Consider the following 19,750-nt stretch of genomic DNA (forward strand, 5'->3'; position numbering starts at 1 on the left):
ACAAACAAGATATTTGCAGGATGAATTAGAGATCATTGATAAAGGGAAAGCGCTAACATGAGAATCAGGAAAGACCTCTCATTTTGTTATCATTCAGTTGTTTCTACCTCTTTGTGAACCATTTAGGGGTTTCTTGACAGAGATAGTAAAGTAGTTTGTTGTTTCTTTCTCTGGCTCATTTTACATATGAGGAAACTGAGGCAAACAGAGTTAAGTGATTTGTCCAGAGTCACAGAGCTAGTAGGAATCTGGGGGTGAATTTGACCATCTTCCTGACTTTATTGCTCCACCTAGTTGTTCGAAGGCTTCTCATAGAAGGTGGGATTTTAGTTGGGACTTGAAGGCAGCCAAGGAAATTAGGAAGTGAAGCTGAAGAGGGAGAGAGCATTCTAAATTAAGGTCTGGACAGTCACAGAAAATATCCAACGTGAGGGAACAGTATCTTGGCAGAAACAGCCTGGAGGTCAGTGTCAGTAGAATATATGTCATGGCTTAAGGTATAAGTAGACTGGGAAGATGGGAAGGAGCCACGTTATGAAGGGCTTTGAGGATTTTATATTTGATCCTTGAAGTGATAGAGAGCCACTAGAATTTATTGAAAGAGGAATGAGATTGTCAGGTCTATACTTTAGGAAGAGTAATATGATAGCTGAATGGAGGATGTGCCGGAGTGGGGAGGGAATAAATGAATGACCACTCCCAGATCACAAGGCTGATGATAAGATCACATATGTAGGCTTGGAGGAGATCTCAGAGGCCATTTTATCTAACCATCCCATTTGACAATTGAGGAAAATGTGACCCAAGGATGTCATGGGATCCTAAATCCAGAGTTAAAAGTGATCTAACCCAATCCTCTCCTTTCACCCCAGAGAAAACAACGATCCGGAGAGATGAAACAACTTTCCAAAGCCACCCGGTTAGACCATGTCTGAGCTAAAATTCATACTGAGGTTTCTGACTGTTCAAATCTAGCTTTCTTTCCATTACAACAAGATATTCTGTTAGCTAGCCTCACGAGTGGAGAGAGCATCTGTCTGGCAAGGAGAAAGATTCAAGACACAGACACTATCTAGTCTTGGATCAGTAACCATTCTGGGTTTTCATCACTTCATCTCCTCTGTAAAATGAGATGGTTGGGTTCGTTGGGTTCGATTATCTGCCAGGCTCCTTCCAGCTCTGATGCTAGGGCTCTTTATAAAGCCCTCACTGATCTTTCTTCTTTCTCTGTCCTTCTCATGAAGACCCCACAATTTTCCATTTATTTTCTGCCCCTGGGAATCTATTGTCTCTTTGGCTATATTGGACACTACCTAATGACAGGAACTTGTCCCATATATTTCTGATCTCCCATACTGCCTCACAGTGCTGGAAATGCATTTACAAAGAAATCCAGATACGGAATAAATAGGAAATAATTATGAGAAGGAAGGCATTTGACTTAAGAAGAGTTGGGGAAAACTTCCTATGGAAGGCAGGATTTGAATTAGGGTTTGAAGGAAGCCAGGGAAGTCAGAGTGGAAGAGGGAGAGCAATGGGAATGTTTGCTCGAGACTACTCATGGAACCCCTGGACACATGTGAGGTGGGGGGGGGGGGTCAGATCCCTGCGCCCTAGTCCCCATTCTTAGCAGACGGTGTATATAATAAAGTGGGAGACTCCTGGGCCTAGCACTAGAATTTTCAGATGCTGACTAGAACCTGAGTTCTGCCATGTAATCGTTTGGTGATCTGGGGGCAAGTTTACTTCCTTCTCTGGACTTCAGAGTTTTAATATGTAACATGACAGGGTTGGACAATACTCCATTTCTCAACCCTGGACATTCTTTTTGGCCGTCCCAATGCCTGGAGTGCTCCGACTACTGACCCCTGCTCGCTTCCTTCAAGTTCCAACTAAAATCCCACCTTTTATAGGAAACCTACCCCAACTCCTCTTAATTCAGAGTCTTTCCTCTCATAATTATTTACTATTTATCCCTTATATGTATTTCTTCATATATATTTGTTTGCATGTTGCCTTTCCTATTAGACTGTAAGCTCCTTGAGGGCAAAGGCCATCTTTTGCCTCTTTTTGTATCCCCAGCATTTAGCACAGTGCCTGGCACATAACAGTTGCTTAATAAATGTTTATTGATTGACTATCTTCCAGCTTTAAAATCTATGATTCTAATCAGAAAAATCATAGTTTGCTAGAAAGCTATGGTTTGTAAAGACTTTACCTCCATCATCTCTTTAGAGCCTTTCATCAGAGTAATTATAATTATAATTATAATATTAATTAATTATATAATGATCAATAATAATTATTGATAATTGATAGTAATATAAAATAATGGTAATATAAAAACAATAATTATAAGGCTAGTAGGATAGGTATTGGGAAATATAGGCTCATGTAGGTTAGGAGACTTACTCATGGTCACACCAGTATTATCAGAAGCAAGGTTTGGACTTCCTGACTCCAAGGACAGAATCCCAGCCTGCCACAAAAGACTGAGCAGTCCTTCTGTCCACACAACTGTCCTCCTGGAGGTCAGAGATCTGTGGGATCTGTGGGAGGTCTGAGGCACATGGAATCGGAGGGCTGGGAAGCATCTCAGATCATAGCATCCTACACTGAGGGCTGGAAAGGATATTGAACCCTCTCCTTTTACAGAGAAGAAAACAGAAGCCCTCAATTAGAACCTAGATAATAACTAGCATTTTGTTCTACAAATATCATCCTCACTGCAATACTGAGGGTAGGTACTCTTGCTATGCCCACTTGGCAGATGATAAAGGGACACACAGGGAGGAAGTGACTAGGGATGAATTTGAACCCAGTTCTCCTAACTGGTCCAGAGCTTTATCTATAGGGCTGATACCACCTAGCTGCCTACCTAGGTCATAAGATAACAGATGTAGAGCTGGAAGGGCCCCAGGGGTCGCCTAGCGGACCGATCCCTCCTTTTTACAAATGAGGAGTTGGGGGGATGGAAGGGGCCGGCTTGCCCAGACCTGATTGATGCTGATGGTAGAGGTAGGAGAGTGGCAGCTGGCAGAGCTCGGACCAGGCTCACCGTGTGCCTCCTTCTTCTCCCGACAGGGACGATGCGGCCGGTGAGAAGGAACTTTTACGACCCGTCCTCTGCGCCGGGCAAGGGCATCGTATGGGAGTGGGAGAACGACGGGGGCTCCTGGACGCCATATGACATGGACATCTGCATCACCATCCAGAATGCCTACGAAAAGCAGCATCCGTGGCTGGACCTCTCCTCGCTAGGCTTTGGCTACGTGATTTATTTCAACAGCATGTCTCAGATGAACCGGCAGACCCAGCGGAAAAGGCGCGTGAGACGGCGGATGGACCTGGCCTACCCGCTGACCATCGGCTCCATCCCTAAGTCCCAGTCCTGGCCGGTGGGCGCCAACTCGGGCCAGCCGTGTTCCTGCCAGCAGTGCCTGCTAGTCAACAGTACCCGAGCTGCTTCGAACGCCATCCTTGCCTCTCAGAGGAGGAAGATGTACCAGTCCTCAGGCACCGGCACAGGGACGGGCACCTTGCCCGTGCGCCAGAGTAACACCTTCAATGGGACCGGGACGACACTGTGGACTGGGGGCAACGGCCCCGCCGGAGGGGCGGCCAAGGGGGAGCCTGGGCGGTCGCCCAGTGGGGCTCCGGGGGGCAACTTTTCCCGGAGCCAGAGTGCCCCTGGCGGTGCCCAGCTCCCCAGACAAAACAATCTGAACCGGCCTGGGACTCAACGTGTGGCAGTCCTGAGCACCAGGGCATCGATCCCACCTGGGTAAGATGGGATGGTTCCAAGGAGTCCTGGGGTGGGAGGGATGGGGGAGGAGAGCACAGCTGCCATTCCAGGTGATCTCTGAGCTGCTCTGTGGAGGGGACCAACCTGGCACAAGTCCATGGGTTTTAGAGCAAAGAATTTAGATTCAGAAAGGACCCCAGAGCCCACTAGTTTAATTCTATCATGCTACAGGGGAGGAAACCGAGGAACAAGACAGTCCAAGATCATGCAGCTAGTAAGTGTCTGAGGAGAATTTTGAAAAAAAGATACATTAAGAACACAAAAGTATCTCAAAGGCCCTATAGGCAAACCCTTTACATTTATCAGTTAAGGAAACTGAGACCAAAGAGATTATGTGATGTGCACGTGAAGGGATGGTGGGAAGAGGGTCCACAGGATTTAGAACTTGTGGGGAACCTTAGAGAGAAGCTGAGGTCCAAGCAGGTCATGGGGGTCATAGGTCCAGAATGGAAAGCAACCTCAGAAGTGACCCTTCCCCCTAACTTTTACAGATGAGGAAACTGAGCCTGAGGGGATTCTATGATTTGCCCAAGATCTCTCTCCCACTCTCTCTGTCTCTTCCTCTTTCTTTCTATCTCTGTCAGTCTGTATGTCTGTTTGTGTCTGTCCTGTTTCTTTGTCTCTGTCAGTCTGTCTGTCTCTGTCTCTTTCTCTCTGCCTCTTTCTGTCTGTTTGTGTCTCTATCTCTCTGTGTCTCTTTGTCTCTCTGTCTCTGTCTCTTTCTTGCTCTCACCATTGTCTTATGCCTCTGGGGAGAGCCACATCTAAAAAAAAAACGGGAGACAGAAGATAGGATCTTTCATCTGGGGAGCAATCAGGGAAAGCTTTATGGAGGAAGTGGTGTCTGAGTTGAGCCTCAGAAACACGGGGTTCTGGGAGCACAAGGGAGTAGATCCAGATTACTTTTAGATCTCCTCCAGAAACGTCTGCATTGGCTGCCAGCCTTGGGAGATGTGTCCCATCCCAATGAGTGTTTGAGAGGGAAGAATAAGAACAAACACAAATCTTTGCCCCACCCCCTTCCTGCCCTGCCAAGCTGGCAGTTTAGTCAGCCTAGCCCTCTGATGACCAGCATCAACCAGCCTGCCCTCCAAATCTTCGAGCCAGCGGACCCTACCACTGCTATTACTCGATCGGCACAGCCTTCAGGAGCAAAAGGGCTTTATTAGGTATGGGAAGAGAGCTTCAGTAAGACACGCTGTTCTCCCAGGTAATAATACCCATGAGAACCAGGGTGATAGAGTAAATAAGGAGCTAGGGAGCTTGAGTCTCTGCGTTTTTTAGCAGTGGCATCCTAGGCAAATTACTTAAGCTCTTAGTAACCGAGACAACTCACCAGGACTCTTAAGTCACAGAGAAGGTGCCAACCTGCACGGGTGGAGAGAATTTCCTCATCCAGGAATCTCCTGTACCAATGAATTCATAGAGCTAATTTCTATCCCCTAAAATAATCATCATAGCTTAGATTTCTATTCTATCTTGTAGGATCTAAAGAAATCTCCAGGACCAGCCCACTAGGTGCAGCCAGAGTAGTCCAAGTCCCCAGGGCTTGGTGCAGGCAGAGTGGGGTGAATGACCTATACAGGGAGCCCAGTGCCCAGTGCCCAGATAAAGAAGGAGGGGGCAGGTCGGAGCAGCTTATGCTCCAGCTGCTGCCAGTTAGCAAGCTTGGCTCCCCAGGGATCTTGAGCTTCACCAGCCAAAGCCAGTCTCATTAATCACCGTCCCTGGCAGGAAAATGGAGAGAAGAAAAAAAGAGAAACAGAAGGAGGAGGAAGGAGACACAGGGGTTGAGGGAAAGGAGGGTAGAGCAGAGGAAGGGAAAGTAATATCTTTGGGCAGCCACTCTGACTAACAACATGTGTCCCTTTTCTCACAGCAGCTCTGTGACGTAGATAGATAAGAGAGGGGGAGGGGAAACCAGAGAGAAATGACTGGAAGATGTATAGACAAATAGATGATAGAGAAAGAAATAGATGGTAGAGATAGAAATAGATATGATGTAGAACTAAATGATTGACAGATAATTGGTAGAGCTATTTAGAAATAAATGATAGAAATATAGAAATAGCTAAAATAGAGAGAATTAAGTGATTGATAGGGATATTTAGACATAAATAATAGAAATGGCTAAAATAGATATAAATGATTGATAGAGATACTTAGAAAAATGATAAAGAGAGAGAGAGTAATTGCCAAAATAGAGATAGAAGTGATAGAGATGTTTAGAAATAAATGATAGAACTATCAATAGATAATGTAAATTAGAGGATAGATAAATAATGAAATAGAAATAATTGAGAGATGTCAAGGGTGAAATAGATGATAAGATATAGAATTAAATAAGTGACAGATTGTTGGTAGAGATATTTAGAAATAAATGATAGAAATAGCTAAAATAGAGATAGATATAAATGATTGATAAAGATACTTAGAAAAATGATAAAAACATAGAGATAGTAATAGCAAAAATAGAGATAGAAGTGATAGAGATGTTTAGAAATAAATGCTAGAAATATAGAGATAGCAATAGATAATAAAGGTAAAATTAGAAGATAGAGAGATGATGAGAGAAATAATTGATAGATGGTCAAGAGATAGAAATAGATAATCGATAGATTATTGATAGAAATAGATGATTGCTAGAGGTAGAGAGATATGGAAATAAATGACAATTATATAGAGATTGATAAAAAGAGATAGAAGCAGATGATAGAGACTCGCTGGGTTGGTGGAGACTGAGATAGAGAAATAGCTGATAGATAAGAGAAATAGAAATAGATATTACCTAGTTAGAGCTTACTGTGTGCCAGGCAATGTACTAAATTGGGAATACAAGCAAAAGCAAGACAGTCCCTGCCTTCAGGGAGCTTACATTTTAATTGGGGAAGTTGACAGGGAAGCTGACAGGGAAGATATGGCAAAAATACAAAAAATACTAGGAAGCGGGGATGGTGAGGGAAAACAGGAAGAGCTAGGGCCTCATCTGAGCAACAGAAGAATGGTTAAAGAATAGCCCCAGAATCAACGAATGTCTGTGACCCTGGAAACCATCTAATCCCACCTCTATACAAAAGTAATCCCCAGGATGACAATGCAAGAAGAGGTCCTTTAGCCTCCATTTGAGGGCCTCCAGGGAGTGAAGATCCACCACTTCCAGAGCCTTCCATTCCACTTTGAGATAGTTATACTACTTGTGAGGAAACTTTTCCCAAATCTATCTTTCTGCAACATCCACCCATTTCTCCTGGTTTGTCCTGCCCCTGTATAGCAGGATACAGCTTATTCCCTTTTTAGGGGACAGTCATTCCGACCTTGACTGAAGATGGCTCTAATGTCCCCATTTCCCCCACCCAGTCTTCTCACCTCCAGGATAAACATTCTCAGTCTCTTCAGCTGATCCTTCTACACCTTTCACCCTTCCCAATTTATGAGTGATCTTCCTAAACTGCATAAAGAAATTAGGTAGCCTATTGAACAGTGCTAGACCTGGAGTGAGGAGGATCTGAGTTCAAATTCAGCCTCAGAGACTTCCAAGTGTGCAAGTCACTTAACTTTTGGCTGCCTCAGTATCTTCATCTGTAAAATGAGGGTGATGACAGCACCTAGAACCTGGAGAGCTCAAATGGGATAATAATTATAAAGCACCGGGCAAACTTTATGCTAGCTCTTATGTATTGCCCAGAATTTTCCTTTTTTCCTGCTGTGTTATCTTCTAGACTTGGAATCACCCTGAACTAGGGAGGAACCCAGGTATCTCTGAACCCATACTCTCTACTCCTTTTTGATCTCTCCAAGTTTTACCCAACATGCAGAGAGCTGGGTCCTGGAACAATTTATTAATTGATTTTACAGATGAAGAAACCACGGCAATCAGATATTAAGTGGTTTGCCCAGAATCACACGACTAGTAAAATCAAAGATCTCCATGAGATCTTTCTGCCGTGACCAAGCATGGTCCTTGAAAGCCGGGGAGGAGGGGGAGGGAATTCTACAGGTGGCAGGAAGTTTGCTGGTCCCCTCCCCTAGAATGTCTCCTTTATTCTCGTTCAGACCCCAAAGTCTAGGACAAGAGGAGGTAAGCCAGGATCCTGCTGTGGGTAATGGTGGGAGCTGAGGGGTTCTGTAAACCAGGGAGAGAGAAAGCAGGAGGGGTGGAGTCTGAGGAAGCAGCAGACCAAGCCTGGCCCTGGCCTGGAGTGTCTAGCATCCTTTCTCCAGCCCAGGGAGCAAACATCTCAGCCCCCACATGTGCAGCCTAATGGCTGAGCCCCCCCAACCCTAACCCACTGTAGATGTTGGGAGAGGGGGTGGGGGAGGGGGGAGGCAGTGTCTGATGAGGTGGGGGTGGGGAACGAGGTGACATGCGCAGGAGGCACCGGCTCCCGAAGGCCAAGGTTTCCAGTTGCCATGGCAACAAGGGCCCAGGTGCACTGCAGAGGCAAGTGTCTAGAGAAGCCTTTGGGGGAGTGGGGGCAGTTTTCTGGCCAGGAAACTCCGTCCTCAGCCCTTCGCCTCCTTCATTGCTCTCCAATTCTCTCCATCAGTGCCTTTGTCTCTGGGCTTCTCCCTCTCTGATTCTGCATCTCTGTCCCCCTGAATCTTCCTCTCTGTCTCTCCCTCCCTCTTTCTCTTTCCCTTCCTCTGGCTCTCCCTCCCTCTGTCTCTTCCTCCTTCTATCTCTCCCTCCCTCTATCTTTTCCTCTTCCTGAATAATGATTCTCTCTCACCAATTGCCTGTCTTACTTGATCCTCCTTGTTTCTCTCTCCATGTCTTCCTCATTGCTTCTCCTCTGATTGTCTCTCCTCTTTTATATTTTCTCTCTCCTATCCTCTGACTCTTCCCATCTCTCTATATCTCCTTCCCTTTCTTATTATTGTCCCATCCTTTTTCTTCATTTCCCTACTTCTATCTTTTCATTCTTTCCTCCTTTCTCTCTCTCCCTCTTCCTTTCCATTTCCATCTGTCTCTCTCCTTCCCTTCATCTCCTTCTTCATCTCCATCTCCTTCCCTCTTTTCCCCTCCCTGTGCTCTCCTTCCCTTTTCGCTTTCCTTCTCTCTTTCTTCCTTTCTCTCTCCCCCTGCTCTGTCTCCTTCTTCCTTCCTCCCTCCCCCCCTTTTCTGATCTGATTCTGTCTGTCTGTCTCTCTCCTGTCCTCCCTCCCTCTCTCCCCTGTCCTCTCCTCTCTCTCTCCTCTGTCCCTCCCTCCCTCTCTGTCTCCATCTCTATGTTTCTCTGTTTTTTTCTCTCTCCTTTCAGACAGCTTTTTCCTCATACACTTCTAGCCTCTTCAATTTAGAGTCTTTAAAAACCAACCCTTCTATTTCCTTCCCCCACTCTAACCACAGCACACCAGACTCATCCTAACCTAATAAACCTCACCCACAGCTTTTTAAACACAAAGAGATTCCATGACCTCCCTCAAGAACACATGGCAGAAAGCTTTCTCTGGTGTCTGACCTAAATCATTTGTGGGAGGAGGGGAGGAGTGGGGGGGAAGGAAACCAGAGCCAAAACCTAGTTAAGGAGAAGAGAGTGGTAGGGACTCACCCCCAGGTCATTCCCAGAGTCGGCTGAAGCACATTAAAATGAGGAGGTAACAGGGAGCAGACTTATAGCTAGAAGCTCTGTGATCTCCTTTATACTTATTGTGTCTGCTTAGGCAAGTCATTTAATATCATTAATTCTCAATTTCCTCATGGGTAAAAGGGGGGCTAGTAATGGCACCTATCTCACAGGGTATTGTCACATAAGATGATTTGAAGTCATTAATACATGTCGATTGTCTCGATAAATATCGAATAAAATAATGTGTGCAAAGGGCTTAGCAGATCTTAAAGCATATAAATAACAACCATCAATAGTAGTACCATAGAGCATGGGCTGAACTTTTCAATGAGGTTTCATTTAGGAAAAAAAATCCCAACAGTAAGAGTCCTGAGAAAGTAAAAAGGGCTGGTTTTGGGTGGTAATGGGCCAAAGATTCAATGAACACATGTTGGGGATATTGTAAAGAGGATTCCTGTCCAGGAATCAGGCAGCTGGTGGCTCTGTGGATTAGATCAAGAAGATCTGAGTTCAAATCCAGCCTCAGATACTGACTAGATGTCCCTGGGCAAGTCACTTAACCTGTCTGCCTCAGTTTCCTCAGTGGCAAAATGGGAATAATAATAGTACCTACCTCCTAGAGTAATTGTAAAGCAGAGTGTCTGGCACATAATTGTTATTATGTAAATTCTTCCTCCCTCCCCGACCCCTTTTAGGTTGGACTAAATGATTTCTGAGGGTCCCTCTAGTTTGTAGATATCTATCTTCATGGGTCCCTCCATTTCATCTAGACAATGAGACATTAGAAAAGGTATGTCTGGCAGTCGCTCTTGGGAAGGTCAGGGGAAGTCTGGGATGGGAGGCCAAGAGGTAACTGAGAAAAACCCAACTGTGTATAAAAAGGGTCAATCCTCAGAGTTTCTGCGACCAGATGTTGCTGGGGAGGAGGAAACAGACTCAGAGTTTCCATTACATTGAAAGTTAGATGGAAGGGAGAGTGATTTATATGTGTGCAGGAGGGAGTACGGGGTATGTTGGGAGGGAGGGATTTAAGAGGAGAAAGCAGGAATCATGGTGGAGGGAGAGGATTTATGAGTCTGTGTATGAGGGAGGATGATTTATCTTTATTTTGAAAGGAAGCAAGCACCTGAATGGGCTTTTCCTCAGTCCTCTTTCCCAGTCCCATTTCCTAAAGCTTTCTGGTAGGGAAGAAGGACAAGACCAACACAGAGCTATAGAATTGAGTCTTTGGATAGGGTCCAGATTTTCCCATGGTCACTCCATCCCTTCCCCATTAGCTGCTTCTTCAGACCTTAAAGAATATTTGGAAAGAGCCCTTAGATTAAAAATCAAAGGATCTGGTTCAAATCCTCCCCTGTCACTTACTCATTCCTTTGTCCATATGATCTTGGGGAAATCATTTATACTTTTGGATCCTCAGTTTCTCTGTCTGTAAAATGAGACAGATGGACCAGATGATCCATTCCAGCTTATGAATCCTAAGACTTCTTCCACCTCCACAGTCTTAATTCTGGAACAATTTTGAGGGAATCAATCGATTACTTTGTGCTGGACGATGAGGATAAAAAGCAGCTGGACTCTAGGAACTTACATGTGTGCAGAATCATGGTGCTGTGAAAAACCTCGGGGCCTGGACTGAGGATCAGTGATTAGTCGGGAAACGCACTCACATTTGGGTTAAGGAAGACACTTTGCAAGCACAAGGTCAGACAATAGTTGGCCCCCCAAAAAATCTGAGCATTTTAGTGAAATCTAAACTCAGGAATAATGCTTAGAATGTATAGAATGCTTTAAGATTTGCAAGAATACTTGATGTATAGACATTATCTCATTTGATACTCACAACAGTCTTGGGGGAAGTAGGTGCTATTATTATCCCCATTTCACAGGTAAGGAAAGTGAGGCATTCCGAGGTTAAGTGATACTTTCATGGACTATATAGCTAGTAAGTAACTGAGAAGCTGAATTTGAAGTCAGATCTTCCTGACTCCGGTTCAGCACTCTATTCATTGCACCGCCTAGCTGTCTAAGTCAGTATTGTGATATGGCAACACGAAAGAGGTATATTGTCCAATGTTAGGGAAGAATACTCCTACTGTATTCTGGTCTAGTCAGAAGGCTTATGGTCAACCTGGATGGCGTCCAAAGTGGGGCATGAAGGGTCTTGGGCTCTTGTTGGGTGCTTTAGAGGGGACCCAGATGTGTTCAGGTTTGGTGATCCAGACAGCCTTTGAGTCCCTTCCAGAGGAGAGCTCCTGCAACTCCAAAATCCTCATGTCTTCCCAACTTGGCTCCAACTCTGATACCCTCATGGAATTTAACACAGGAAGGGAACGTGTATGAAAGGGATGGGGGAAAAAATCAACAACCCGCCAACATGAGTTTGTGTCGCCGTGAGTGGAAAAGAAGAGGTCATGGCATCTTGCTGATGACTCCCACTTCTTCTGGGTTGGTGGATTCCCCGGTCCTTGGTCCAGACAGCTGGATGGGGAGGAAGTTGTGAACAGACAAGCAGAAGTGTGTGGTGAACTGAGGAGAACCAAGGGAAGTGAGCTCTCGCAGTCTTCCTTCCCCCTCTCTTCCCCTCCACACCACACCAACTCATCTCCCATCCCCAATTACCACAAAGTTAAACCAGCTCTGTCACCCAGATAAGAGATACTTCCTACCCTTTGTCTCTGTACCCTTTGCGGGTTAGGGTTGTGGGAAGTCCTTCCCCAAGGTTCAAGTGGGAGGGGCGCTGGTTCTTACCCAACATGAGTAGGATGCAGGTCAGTAAGAAAGAATTATTTGGCTACTAACAGCAGCATGAGACTAAGGACCAGTGGTGGGTGTAGCATCAGGTAAACAGTGGGGCAAAGCAAACTTCGGATCTGACATGGTGATAGGATTTTAGGACTGTGAAGTCAGGAGGACCTGATATATATATATATATATCACCAAGAGATCCAGAGCCAATCCCTAGGGTTAGCTCTAACACAAATGAGCTGAATGATGAGATGACATTTGCCTTTTGTCTATGGGTCTTAGTCATGATAGCGTTGCCCTTACCTCTGTTACCTGGTAACATGCTGGCCTTTGACTGAACAACAAACATCTGACTGGGAGGAGTTCCCTGATTCCACTCATTTCAGAGACCTTCTATCTAGTCCAGCCATCTTTTCATTTTACACAGGAGAGATCTGAGGTCCAAAGAGAGAAACTGGCTTCCCTAAAATCACAGAGGTTAGACCAGAAGGATGAGCACAAGGGCATAGGATTTTAGGTAATTGGAGTCAGGAGACATCCTGAAAGCACCTACTCTAAGCTGTCTGTTTTACAGATGAATAAATAGAGGCCCATCGAAAGTGACTTGCCCAGAGTCTCACACTTAAGTAGGAGAGCTGAGATTCAAACCATATCCTCTATCATCGGATTCATTGTTCTTTCTGGGACCTCAAGTTTTCTTGGTAGGACATGGGACCTGGCATCTGTCCTTGAAATTGGGGGCCATAAACTTGGAGGGGAGAGAGGTGTCAGGAATGGATAGAATTGCTGGAGGTTAGACTTCCAGTGAGAGAATAAAAGCCTATTTCTGGGGTGGGTCCAGTCAGAGCCATGTGGTTAGTTCTCGTCATCGTAACATTCTACAAAGAGAGACAGAGACAGAGAGAGAAAGACAGAAAGAGAGAGAAACAAAGACAGAGAGACAGGGACAGAGAGAGATAGAGACAGAAAGAGAGAGAGAGAGAGAAAGAGAAAGACAGAGACAGAGAAACAGGAACAGAGAGAGACAGAGACAGAGAGAAAAAGAGACACAGAGAGAAAGAGAGAGACAGAGACAGAGCGACAGGGACAGAGACAAGGACACAGAGAAAGAAACACACAGAGAGAAACAGAGACAGACATAAATCAGATGGCTTATCCCTTGAAATAAGGATCGGCTATCATGCTCTGAGAACAGGTCCAGAATCACTGAAACTGTCAAAGGTAATGGACAGTGCCAAGTCAATGTCCAGGATGATGAAGGGCTTCAAGTCTTTGTCATATGGGACCCATTTGAAAGAATGGGGAATGTTAAGTGGGGCAGGGAGAAAGAACAAAGTGATGGCTGCCTTCAAAGACTTGAGAGGCAGTCATGGAGAAGAGGGATTATTAGTCTTGGATTTAGCCCCAAAGGACAGCGGTCCCAGCTACTGGCTTGTGGCAGCCTCAGCTACTCCGGGCTGAAGATGTCTCTCCGATCCATCCTTGTATTCTTCCTTCTTCCTTCCAATATTGGTGCTGATAAGCCTGCATCTTGGTCTATAGTGGGTGGAAGATGCAAAGATATAAATACTGGCTTGTTCAAAAAAATCGCCTAAGAGTCAGAGCCGTGGCAAAGTCCAATAAACCACTTGAAGAAAGGAGTGGGATGAGTTCCCCTCCTTCTCCCTGGAGGTCTTTGAGCGATGATCAAAGGTGGTAGAGTGGATATGGGTTGGACAAGATAATCTCAGAGATGCCTTCCGTCTCTGAGATTCTGTGACTGAGTTAATCAGTGAGCAAATACTTATTAGGCACCAATTGTATGCCCGGTTTGGAGCTAGTCCATGAGAATGCAAAGAAACAGCACTCCCTGCATTTAAGAGCCTTATACTCTAATGGCAGCATCAATATGTGAATAAATAGGTGACTAATTAAATGAGAATCTGAAGGGAGTACCTGGGGTTTCTTAACCTCTAGAAATCAATAGCAATCTTTGGAAATGATGAGTGTTAACTCAATCCACATGCATTTATTAAGTGCCTACTATGTGCCAGGCGCTGTAGAAAGTACTGGTGATACAAAGAAGTCAACAAGCATTTATTAAGTGCCTATTGTGTGCCAGGTATTATGTAAATACTAGGTGTACAAAGAAAAGCAAAAGAAAGTCCCCATTCAGGCAACATAGTGCGGTGAATAGAGTATTGGATTGTGGAGTAGGAGGACCTGAATTTGAAAATTTTCCTCTTCCTCACTATTTCTGTAATATTGGGCAAGGCACCTAATCTTTAGTCTCAGTTTCCTCTTCTGTAAAATGAGGGAATTAGGCTGAACGGCCTCCAAGCTTCCTTCCAATGCTCAATTTATAAATTATAATTAATAATTCTAATATAATTCATACATAATGTCCAAAAGGAATGTTCTTAGGAAAATCAGAGCACACTCCTAGAATGCTCACACAGAACATCCTAGAATCAGGAGGACCAGAGCTCAAATGTAGCCTCAGATGCTTACTAGCTGTGTGACCTTGGACAAGTCATGTAATCCCTATCAACTAGACCAAAATCAGCTGTTGGTGGCCAAAGCCAAAAAAATAAACTAGAGACAGGAGAATCAGGACACAAACAAAAATTTAATTCACTTCAGAGTGATGTTTGCAAGTGGAAGTCCTCCCTTCTAAGGAGGAGGGCTTAACATGCTTGGCCAAAAGCAGGTCTTATATACCACAAGTGGACAGGATTGTGACATAATAGTTTCTAGGTCTTGAGTTACTGTTTGCACTTTCCTGTGGGAAAACAATTATCTTAAATCTTTGGGGCCGTGGCCACCATCGGGGCACCTCATCAGAGTTCTGTAATGGGAGCGGGAGTGGATACCTGTCAGTGACAAGGAACAGGGATTGTGAGCATGTGATGGATGGTCCTGAGAAACAGGGAGAGCTAAATCCCTCAGTGAAACACCTGGTGCTAGTCCAAGCGATACACTTTGCCAGAGGGTGATATCATCCTGAGTGCAAAGGATTATTGTTATGCCAAGCTTAGAACACAGCCTGCTTACTGAGCTTTAGCTCTTGGGAACGGGGTATCTCCAAATTAGTTCAACAACCTGATTGTCTTTAAAAAAAAAATCCAGATGCTGTTTTCCGGAAGGAGTCCGGATTCTGACTGGGACAAGTTTAGGTGGGGGCAAAAAGAAGCCCAGGGTTCAGTTTCAAGGAAGGGAAAGCAATTTCTGGACCAATTCACTGGCGAGAAGGATTATAGGGAAGGAAGTTGGACAGAACTGAGATTTTTCTAGCTCCCCACCCCCATCTTAAAGAAGAAATGATTGGAGTATCTAGTAGGAAGGCCCAGCTCAGTGAGTCAGAGGAAGTCATTGAAGTACCCGAATCAAAAATTCTGAGACACAGTAGGTAGTCAACAGATTAAACAATTTTTTTGCTTTTTTTTTTTTTATTGTAATTCAAGGGGGAAAGAAAGAGGGAGAAAGGAGGGAAGGAGAGAGAAAAAAAGCAGGGAAGGGAGGGAGAGAGGGAAAGAGGAGGGGGAGGAAGAGAGGTAAGGGGGAAGATAGGAAAGAAGACAAGAGGAGAAGAAAGGGAAGAACAGAAGAGGAGAGGAGATGAGAGGAAAGGGGAGAGGAAGTGATGTAAAGAGTCATAAACAGAGAGATGTCTAAATACAAAGTCAACTAGATTTTATTGTAAGGTGTCTTTGAGGGAAAGGGAGAGAAGAAGCATTTATTAAGTGTGTTATTTGTTTTGTTCTTTTTTTTTAATTATTATAACTTTTTATTGACAGAACCCATATGCCAGGCACCATCCTAAACCTTTCACAAATATTATTTCATTTGATATTCATAACAATCTTGGGAGATAGGTCCTATTATTACCTCTATTTAGGTGAATGCATCATCTAGTTGGCTAATTTACAGAATTTAGAGAATTTGTTTAATTTACAGAAAAGCATCAAAATCAAAAGAAATACTTGCTCTGTTCTGATTGATTATACTAATGAGATACAAAGATTCATGGGGGGAAAAGGAGAACAATCTTATAGTTAAACATCTGCCAAAAAAAAAAGCAAACAAACAAATGTGTGGAACAGTTAACTCTAGGAATCTGTTCAAAAAGGATACAGGGTAGAGAAGGGTTTCAGACAAGGATTGTCCTATTTGTTTTCCCAGAAAACAATAGCAATCCCTGATGGCTTAAAACCATGATGGAGTTACTTAGGTTCTGAGTCAGCTCAATGTCCATTTGATCACCTAAAAGATAGCAGAAACTCGTACTCTCTGGATGTTGTGGAAACATTACTAAATTTGGAGTCAGGAAGATGTGTGTTTAAATTCTAGTTCAGCCATTACCTGTGGTGATTTGGGGCAGTTATGTAACCACTTTGGGCCTCAGTTTCCCCCTCTGTAAAATGAAGACATTGGCTCACATGGGCAGCAAAGGTCATACACAAATAGCACATACAATCATCAATCCCAAGGTCCACTCCCCTATCTGATTAAAAAGTAAACCATCTAATTAATTAGCTAATTAAAATTACTGATGAACTCTTATCTCAGATAGTTGGTGAGTCTAGCTGAGGCTAGGAGTGGTACACTCTGTACTCTGTTCAAGGGACAGAGATATCCTGCATCTAAGGCTGGAAGGGACCCCAGAGATCTAGATGAGGAAATTGAGGCCCAGAAATGGGAAGTTACCTCCCCCAATTCCCTGCCAGAGCCAGGATTTGAACCTGTACAGGCATGTTGGCTCCAGTCCAGTCCATCATATTACACTGTATCTCCATCATGAACAAGCTGCTGAGAAGTTTTATTTAAAAAAACCAGACTCCTCCCAAGGTTACCATGACCTGATAAAGCAACTTAAAATCCACCTTAAATCTTCTTATGTCCTCCAACACCTAGACTGGTGATTGTTGAACTCACCATCATACAGAACTGGTACTGTGGACAGACCCCTGGTGGTGATATCTCCATTGGCTACAAGGAGGTCTCAAGGCTCAGTCCTTGACTTTGCTCTTAAGGAGCTCATCAAGTTCCATGCATATAAATGTCACTGGGTTAACAAACATTTATTAAGCACCTGCTGTGTACCAGACACTGTACTATGTACTGAGGATACAAAGAAAGGCAAAAAATCATTCTGAAACAAACAGGGAGCAGACTAGTGAAGCTGGAGAAGACTCAGAAAGGAGCTAACTTCAGGTAATTGTGGAGCTGTCCAGCAAAAGTGGGATTAGCCTAGTTTGGCCCCAGAAGGCAGATCTAGGATTAGCGCGGGTACTAAGGAGAGTGGCGAAATGTCTGGCTTCTTGTCAGGAGAAAACATCCTACTGCGATTTATCCAAAATGCCACAAGCTTCAAGCAAAGACTAGATGACCCTTTGAGGGAATAATGGACATTCTGGGTTCAATAGAACTAGGTGACCTCATATCAGAAAGAGCTGTAACTCAGGAAAACTTGGGTTCGAATCCCATCTCAGACTCTTGCTAGCTGTACAGTCCTGGACAAGTCACTCAACTTCCCCTTGCCTCAGTTTCCTCACCTACAAAATGAAGTTGATAACATCTAAAGTCTCCAACTCTGAATCAATGATCATTAGAGGTTTTTATTTCATATCTAGGTTCTAACATTTACTACCTAGTGATGTTGAGCAAGTCATTAAAGTTCCTCAATTGTCAAATGATGAGATTGGACTAGATAGTCTTTGAAGTCCCCTTTAAAATAAAGGGATAGGAGGAGAAGATGCCTTCTTCTACCTAGCATCCCTCTGGAGCTTTTGTCACTGCATGGGTGCTAGCCTTCAGGGGGACAGCCAATAGAGCAGAGAAAGGTTTTCCACCCAATCTGTGAGATTATTGGAATGGGGTTCTCCCTTTCCTCTAGGAAACTTTCTATAGTGGTGCAGATTGGCCACCATCCCAGAACTTTACAGCATTCAGAGTGGATTGGGGGCCCTGAGAAGGGAAATGAGCTCACACACAGCCAGCATAAGCATTGAAAGCTGAATTTGAACCCACATCATCCTGAATCCAAGATAGATTCTCTATCTACCATTGTCACTCAGAAGGGAGATGAAGAGAGAGATCATTTATTTTATAACATCCTCCTTCTGGGGGTCATAGACTTGGCTCTGAAAGGGATGCTAGAAGTCAGTGACTTTCTCATTTTATAGGGAAGAGATGAAGTGTCGTCCCCAATAGCATCTCTGTGCTTCCTCTTGCTTGAATTAAATGGCCTTTGAGGTCTTCTGCAACTCTAGGATTCTGGGATGGAGTGAGTGAGTCCCCTTAACCCAGAACAGCTTTCCCCATAGATACAATTGGGTTGGACCCCTCCCATGAATCCCCTCTCTGCCAACAGAGGACCTGAATCAGGAGAGAGGGCAAGAGCTGTCATTGCTGCAGGGCTCAGGGATGGAGTCTGGCTTCTTTGTTCCATTTTATCTCTTATTGTTCGCTTTGCCTACCTGATGTTGCTGGACTCAGGCTAACAATAGCATTGGGGGAAGGGGAGGCGGTCACACAAACAGCCTCAGATTCATTCGTGGTCACAGAGTCTGGTCTAAATGGAGAATGGACTGAGTTCCACAGAATGGAAGCAGGCAGGATGGTCAGGCTATGTGAAATCAGGCCAGGGAAGAGAGAGGGACAGTGGAGTAGGTGTGTGGGCGCCTACCAGGGCCTCAGATAAATATGTAATATCACTGGTCAAGGTAATTCCTTCTGCCAATGTGATTTCAGCTTATACTTTTTTTTAAAATAGCTTTTTATTTTTCAAAATCCATGCAAAGATAGTTTTCAACATTCACCCTTGCAAAACCTTGGGTTCCAAATTTTTCTCCCTCCCTTCTCCTCCTTCTCCTTACCTAGAAAGCAAGTAATTCAATATAGGTTAAACCTGGGCAATTCTTCTAACCATATTTCCACATTTGTCATGCCATGCAAGAAAAATCAGATCAAAAGGGGAGAATTAAGAAATAAAAAAACAAGTGAGCAAACAACAACAAAAAAGATTAAAATATTAGGTTGTGATTCACATTCAGCCCCATAGTCCCCTCTCTGGTTATCTCTAACCTCCCCTCTCTGTCTCTGCCTCTCTTTGTCTCTTTCTGTCTCTATCTCTCTTCTCTGTCTCTGCCTCTCTTTGTCTCTTTCTGTCTCTATCTCTCTTCTCTGTCTCTGTCTCTCTTTGTTTTTTCTCTGTCTCTCTCTCTCTTTTTGTCTTTGTCTTTGTCACTCTCTAGGTCTTTCTGTCTTTGTGTCTCTCTGTCTCTTTCTCTGTGTGTCTCTGTCTCTCTATCTCTGTCTCTGTGTCTCTTTCTGTGTGCGACTCTGTCTCTATCTCTCTCTCTCTCTGTCTCTGTGTCTGTCTTCTCTGTCTCTATTTCTGTTTCAGGGTCTTTCTGTGTGTGTGTCTCTCTGTGTCTTTGTCTTTATCTCTGTCTCTGTTTCCTCTGTCTCTGTGTGTCTTTTTTGTGTGTGTTTCTGTCTCTCTGTCTCTGTCTTGATTTCTCTCTATCTCCTCTGTCTCTCAGTCTCTGTCTCTCTGTGTGTTTCTCTTTCTGTGTGTCTCTTGTCTCTATCTCTGTCTTTGTCTTTGTTTTGGTTTCTCTCTGTCTATTCTGTCTTTCTGTCT

At 44.2% G+C, this 19,750-nt stretch overlaps 1 protein-coding gene across 2 annotated transcripts in view; it reads left to right on the plus strand.

The window, feature by feature from the left end:
• Positions 1-19,750, plus strand: part of DTX1 (deltex E3 ubiquitin ligase 1) — a 61,337-nt gene that overhangs the window by 32,062 nt on the left and 9,525 nt on the right. For both annotated transcript variants that reach the window (XM_051972829.1, XM_051972830.1), the window contains exon 2: positions 3,085-3,784. In XM_051972829.1, coding sequence (XP_051828789.1) covers positions 3,085-3,784 — 700 coding nt within the window. The remainder of the gene's footprint in view (positions 1-3,084; positions 3,785-19,750) is intronic.

Source organism: Antechinus flavipes, chromosome 1 (genome assembly GCF_016432865.1).
Source record: "Antechinus flavipes isolate AdamAnt ecotype Samford, QLD, Australia chromosome 1, AdamAnt_v2, whole genome shotgun sequence".
Taxonomy (NCBI): domain Eukaryota; kingdom Metazoa; phylum Chordata; class Mammalia; order Dasyuromorphia; family Dasyuridae; genus Antechinus; species Antechinus flavipes.